The sequence below is a fragment of the Caloenas nicobarica genome, chromosome 12 (assembly GCF_036013445.1).
Source record: "Caloenas nicobarica isolate bCalNic1 chromosome 12, bCalNic1.hap1, whole genome shotgun sequence".
Taxonomy (NCBI): Eukaryota; Metazoa; Chordata; class Aves; order Columbiformes; family Columbidae; genus Caloenas; species Caloenas nicobarica.
Window position 1 is genome coordinate 418,383 of NC_088256.1, and position 6,586 is coordinate 424,968.

The 6,586-nt window shown below is 53.1% G+C and overlaps 1 protein-coding gene across 1 annotated transcript; it reads left to right on the forward strand.

The window, feature by feature from the left end:
* Positions 1–3,743: 3,743 nt before the first annotated feature.
* LOC135993639 (olfactory receptor 14A16-like) lies at positions 3,744–4,679 on the forward strand. Its single transcript, XM_065643652.1, has one exon. The coding sequence runs from the start codon at positions 3,744–3,746 to the stop codon at positions 4,677–4,679; it is 936 nt and encodes a 311-aa protein (XP_065499724.1).
* Positions 4,680–6,586: the final 1,907 nt, after the last annotated feature.

The following is a 6,586-nucleotide window of genomic DNA, read 5'->3' on the forward strand; positions in this document are numbered from 1 at the left end:
CTGCAGAGGAAAGAGAATCACAGAATCACAGAATCACAGAATGTTAGGGATTGGAAGGGACCTCGAAAGATCATCTAGTCCAATCCCCCTGCCAGAGCAGGAACACCTAGGTGAGGTTACACAGGAAGGCATCCAGGCGGGTTTTGAATGTCTCCAGAGAAGGAGAATCCACAACCCCCCTGGGCAGCCTGTTCCAGTGTTCCGTCACCCTCACTGAGAAGAAGTTTCTTCTCAAATTTAAGTGGAACCTCTTGTGTTCCAGCTTGAACCCATTACCCCTTGTCTTACTGTTGGTTGTCACCGAGAAGAGCCTGGCTCCATCCTCGTGACACCCACCCTTTATATATTTATAAACATTGATGAGGTCACCCCTCAGTTTCCTCTTCTCCAAGCTAAAGAGACCCAGCTCCCTCAGCCTTTCCTCATAAGGGAGATGCTCCACTCCCTTCATCATCTTTGTGGCCCTGCGCTGGACTCTCTCCAGCAGTTCCCTGTCCTTCTTGAACTGAGGGGCCCAGAACTGGATACAATATTCCAGATGAGGTCTCACCAGGGCAGAGTAGAGGGGAAGGAGAACCTCTCTCGACCTACTAACCACCCCCCTTCTTATACACCCCAGGATGCCATTGGCCTTCTTGGCCACAAGGGCACAGTGCTGGCTCATGGTCATCCTGCTGTACACCAGGACCCCCAGGTCCCTTTCCCCTACACTGCTCTCTAATAGGTCATTCCCCAACCTGTACTGGAACCTGGGGTTGTTCCTGCCCAGATGCAAGACTCTACATTTTCCCTTGTTATATTTCATTAAATTTTTCCCCGACCAACTCTCTAGCCTATCCAGATCTCGCTGGATGGCAGCACAGCCCTCTGCCGTGTCAGCCACTCCTCCCAGCTTGGTGTCATCAGCAAACTTGCTGATAGTACACTCAATTCCCTCATCCAAGTCATTGATGAATATATTGAACAGTATTGGTCCCAGAACTGACCCTTGAGGCACTCCACTAGATACAGGCCTCCAACCAGACTCTGCCCCATTGATCACGACTCTCTGGCTTCTCTCCTTCAGCCAGTTTGCAGTCCACCTCACTACCCGATCATCCAGTCCACACTTCCTCAGTTAGTTACTTCAGGTTGTTTCAAAGGATGTGACCCTGGAGCCCCAGGGACACCTGCAGGGAGGCCAGAGGGGACACAGAAAGGGACATCATGGGCTGCTCCTGTGCTGCTGAGCTGGGCTGGGCTCCTGGCACAGAGGGAGCTCATGGCAAGCGGCAGCACTGCAGAGAGACAGCTCTGCCCAGGAGCAGCTCCTCTGCAAAGCGCAGCAGGACTGAGGGCTCTGCCTGCGGCACGAAGGGCGGAGGAGCCAGGCAGAGAGAGGGGAAACACAGTCTGGGGTGGGAGGATGCTGAGAGATCACTGGAAACAAAATCTTCACTGATATTAATACTGTGGCTGCAGGGCCTTGCATCTGCAAATCATGGTAGGATCTCAGAAAGCTGGCAAATCACAGAGACTACAAGAGATGTAAGTACAACTCTCGGAGAATCTCTGATTAGAGGAGGAGGCTGTGCTGCAGAGCAGGGATTGCCTTCTGCACCATCAGAGTGAAGAGGCATGAATGATGCGTTTCCCCAAGGATGGCTGTGGGGTGTAAATGTCAATGTGCACCCAGGGGTGCCCGGGGCTGTCCCACAGAGCAGGGTCCCTGCACCCCAGGGCTGTGCCGGGGCAGGGACTCTGCCACCTGCCAGGGTCAGCGCTCAGCCTGCCCGGGGAGATCCTCACAGCTCCAGCTCACCCCCAGGATTTTTCCAAGTGGATGCCGCTAGCAGGACATCAATGCAAGGATTAGCAGACAGATAGGGAGATTTCCTGAGCCTGTCTTTTCAGTTTCCTATCCCGAGGGTTGGGGGGTGCAGGAAAGGTTAAAATGAAAATGAGCCCTCCTGCTTAAACAAGTCACAGAAACTCCTGAACTGCAACTCAGAGTCATCAGTACATCTGCCAGAAGACTCGTAACATCCCTTTAACTGCTGCTCTGCCTGTGCACAGCACCAGCATTACATCTGCTGAACCCGTCAGCCTTAATCTGACCTGTCCTTTTCCCTAGCCTGCAAACAGGAAGATGCCCCCAGATAGTGTCCTGTGAACATGCAGGTTTCTGTAGGGCCAGCATGAGGGCACAGAGGGTGGGATGGGGTCTGTGAGCACTGACAGGGAAAAGGGACAGGGAAACACCTCTCAGGGGGAGATTCTCCAAACAGCAGTGAAATAATCAGAAATGAGAGGTAACTAAACCCAGAACTGTTATGGGAGGGAGAAGACAGAAAACCCCGTATGATCCCCCGCAGTGCAGATCCCTCCTGTGAGCAGCCCCCTCGCCTCCTCTCCCACCCAGCAAAGCCTCTGCACTCAGGGCCGGGGGCTCCAAGGCATGAACCAGCTCCTGTGCAGCCAGAGCTCCAGTTCCCTCTGCAGAGCACAGGGGCTGAGAGCAGCTGCCCGGCAATGTTGGTGTGTGGGAGGTGGCTGCACAGCTGGGGAAGGGTGACGCTGTCTGAGTGCCCGGCTGCCTCTGCCCTGGCCTCTCTCACACCCACCCTCACCGCATTTTCCTTCTTGATGCACTGCTCTGGGTCACTGCTGTTGTGATCTGGTTCTTGCTGTCAGGCTCTCTGGGGATGGGAGTTTCAGCTGCAGAGTCACAGCCTGATCTTGTGGGTCCTTTCCTGCAGCTGTGTCCATGGGAACACGTGTCCCAGCTTTCCTCTGACCTGTGGGGCTGTGGGCAATGCAGTCTGTGGGGTGGAGAATGAGCTGAGTCTCCCTGAATCAAATGCCAGCATTAGGACACTTGGCTGTTTCCTTGAGGTTTGCTTCCAAGCTGTGATCCTCCCTCCAGGATGCAAACGTCCTACAGCATCTGTTTGTTATCTGAAAGCCCCATGGAGGAGCACAGAGATGCTGTGACCGAGAAAATGCTGTTTGGTTTGTGAAATGATCCGTGTTTCTCCTGGGTTAAACATGTCATGGTCTGACATGGACTGCTCTCAGCAGCGCCCAGTGGCTTTTCAGGGTAACATGGGAGTGTGATCAGCCTCCATCTCAGAAAGGTGCCAGCCTAGGGCAGCTGGAGCAAGACAGAGGGACAGACCAGCTGCCCTCACTCTGCACTGACCCACTGACATCCTCTGGTATCGCAGGACTCGCTCTGTTCTCCCTGAGTGCAGCAGAAATGCTGAGGGTTTCTGAAACCCAGCAACACTCTCCAGGGGAGTTGAAGGATTGGACTAGATGATCTTTCGAGGTCCCTTCCAATCCCTAACATTGTGTGATTCTGTGAAGCTGTCAAAACCCCAGTCATTTCAAGCTTCATTTTACCATCCTGTTTCATTCTCGGTGACAGTGCAGATGCTGACAGGCCCTTCTTCACCAGCAGCAGTTTCAGATGACAACTTTGAACCCCGGGTCTGGCCCCTGCCCCCGTTCCCATGACCCCCTGCTGCAGAGCAGGGCTGACTCCTGGGCAGCCAGCGGGCACAGACCCTGCTCCTCACGGCACCTCCAGCCAGCACCACCCAGGGTTCAGCCACGGAGCTGAAGGAAGGTCTGGAAAAGGACAAGGGATGTGGAGCAGGGAACGTTGTACGAGAAATGGCTTTGATTTTGCTCAGAGAAGTGTCTCCTATCTTTTCATTTTCTTTTCCTCCTATGACAGTGTCCACGCTCAGATACAGCAAATGTCCAACAGCAGCTCCATCACCCAGTTCCTCCTCCTGGCGTTCACAGACACACGGGAGCTGCAGCTCTTGCACTTCTGGCTCTTCCTGGGCATCTACCTGGCTGCCCTCCTGGGTAATGGCCTCATCATCACCACCATAGCCTGTGACCAGCAGCTCCACACCCCCATGTACTTCTTCCTCCTCAACCTTGCCCTCCTCGACCTCGGCTCCATCTCCACAACTGTCCCCAAATTCATGGCCAATTCCCCCTGGGACACCAGGGCCATCTCCTATCAAGGATGTACTGCTCAAGTCTTAACAGTTGCCTCTTTGGTTGGAGCAGAGCTTTCTCTTCTCACTGTCATGTCCTATGACCGCTACATTGCCATCTGCAAACCCCTGCACTACGGGACCCTCCTGGGCAGCAGAGCTTGTGTCCACATGGCAGCAGCTGCCTGGGCCACTGGGTTTCTCACTGCTCTGCTGCACACGGCCAATACATTTTCGCTGCCGCTCTGCAAGGGCAATGCCCTGGACCAGTTCTTCTGTGAAATCCCCCAGATCCTCAAGCTCTCCTGCTCAGACACCTACTTCAGGGAAGCTGGGTTTATTGTGGTTAGTGTCTGTTTAGGATTTGGGTGTTTTGTGTTCATCGTGGTGTCCTATGTGCAGATGTTGAGGGCCGTGCTGAGGATCCCCTCTGAGCAGGGACGGCACAAAGCCTTTTCCACGTGCCTCCCTCACCTGGCTGTGGTCTCCTTGTTTGTCAGCACTGGCATGATTGCCTACCTGAAGTCTCCTTCCATCTCCTCCCCATCCCTGGATCTGGTGGTGTCTGTTCTGTACTCAGTGGTGCCTCCAGCGGTGAACCCCCTCGTCTACAGCATGAGGAACCAGGAGCTGAAAGTGGCACTGAAGAAGCTGATTCACTCATTTTTCTGTCAGCAACAGTAAGTTACCCATGTCTCTTCAGAAGTGATTTCCAGCTCATCTCAGGAACCTCCTGGGCATTGAGTATTTTATCTGTGATTACCATGTTTGTCAAGGAATTTCTTCACCCATAGGCACTTCCCCAGTGCCATGACTCAGAGGCCTGTCTACCTGTTTCTGGGACCCTGGTACAGCTGGTGTCCTGTATCACATCTCTGTAATACAGGGTGTTTCAAAAAGATGGACCCATTTTGAAATCACTGTGTCTCTGAAATTGGGGCCATTTTTTTGAAACACTCCATAAAGGGGATTTCCTCAGTTGACGTATTTGGAGCTTAGGCTCTTCTTCCAAAGATGTGTTCAGCCTGAATAAATTTCCCCCGCAAGGCCATGCTGCTGTGCTTGGGTTTTTCATGGGCTCAGGGGAGGACATGGGGCAACATGTTACATCGTGGTGCTGGTTTGAGTGTTCATCTGTGGGTGCCCAGTGTTCCTGGAGATGGTGAAGGACCTTCAGTGATCTGCCTTGGACTGTCTTGCTGTGGTTTTCAGGCACCACAGCCTGCTCCCAGTGCTCTGTGCTTCAACAAGGGAATAAATGATGCACAGAAACCTATTTCTGCATTTCCCAGCTCAGGGCAGGCTGCTCTGCCACTGTGGTAGCAGGAGCAGCATGAAGAGCTCCTGGGCCAGGAGCCTTGTGCTGGTGAGAGGGGCTGGCACAGGAGGGCTGCCAGCAATGGCTGTAAAGGATCTCTTGAAAACAAGAACAGGGGACAAAGGGGGACTGGCCTTGCTTCCATCATGCCATGGCTGGCTGATAAGGAGGCTGATCCTTCACTCGGTCCCAATCCATCTATCCATCCATCCATCCATCTCAGTACTCCATCTGGGGGAGCTGCTCAACCATGTTTCTCATCTCAATGAGATCATAGAATCATTTGGGTTGGAAGAGACCCTCCAGATCATCGAGTCCAACCATTAACCCAACTCTGGCACTAAACCATGTCCCTAAGAACCTCATCTATATGTCCTTTAAAAACCTCCAGGGGTGATGACTCAACCACTCCTTGGGCAGCCTGTTCCAATGCCTCATAAACTCTTCCACAAATAAATTTTTCCTAATATCCAAACTGAATCTTCCCGGGTGCCACTCCAGGCTGTTTCTTCTCCTTCTACCACTTGCCACATGGGAGAACAGACCAACACCCTCCATGGTAGAACCTCCTTTCAGGTAGTTGTAGACAGTGATAAGGTCTCCCCTCAGCGTTCTTTTCTCCAGGCTAAACAGCCCCAGCTTCCTCAATTGCTCTCCATCTGACTTGTTCTCCAGACCCCTCACCAGCTTTGTTGCCCTTCTCTGAACTCCCTCCAGCGCCTCAAGGTCTTTCTTGTAGGGAGGGGCCCAAAACTGAACACAGGATTTGAGGTGCGGCCTCACCAGTGCCAAGAAGAGAGGGATGATCACTTGCCTGGTCCTGCTGGCCATGCTATTCTTGATGCGTGCCAGGATGCTGGTGGCCTTCTTGGCCACCTGGGCACATGCTGGCTCATGTTCAGTCACTGTCCATCAACACCCCCAGGTCCTTTTCCGTTTGGCAGATTTCCAGCTGCTCTTCCCTGAGCCTGTAGTGTTGCATGGGGTTATTGTGAGGCAACTGCAGGACCCAGCACTTGGCATGAAGTTGAACAAGTCCAAGTGCTGGATTGTTCACCTGGGATAGAGTAACACTGAGTGCAAGTGTAGATTGGGAGAGAGTGGCTGGAGTGCAGCCCTGAAGAAAGGGATCTGGTGTGATGGTCGGCCACAGGGTCAATAGGAGGCAACGCTGTCCCCCAGCAGCCAAGATGGTAAACTGCATCCTGGGGTGCATCAAACACGGCATGGCCATGTGGTCAAAAGAGGTGACTATGCTGCTGTATTCAACGTT

Coding starts and splice junctions, on each gene's coding strand:
- LOC135993639 (XM_065643652.1), top strand. CDS start 3,744: ATGTCCAACAGCAGCTCCATCACCCAGTTCCTCCTCCTGGCGTTCACA.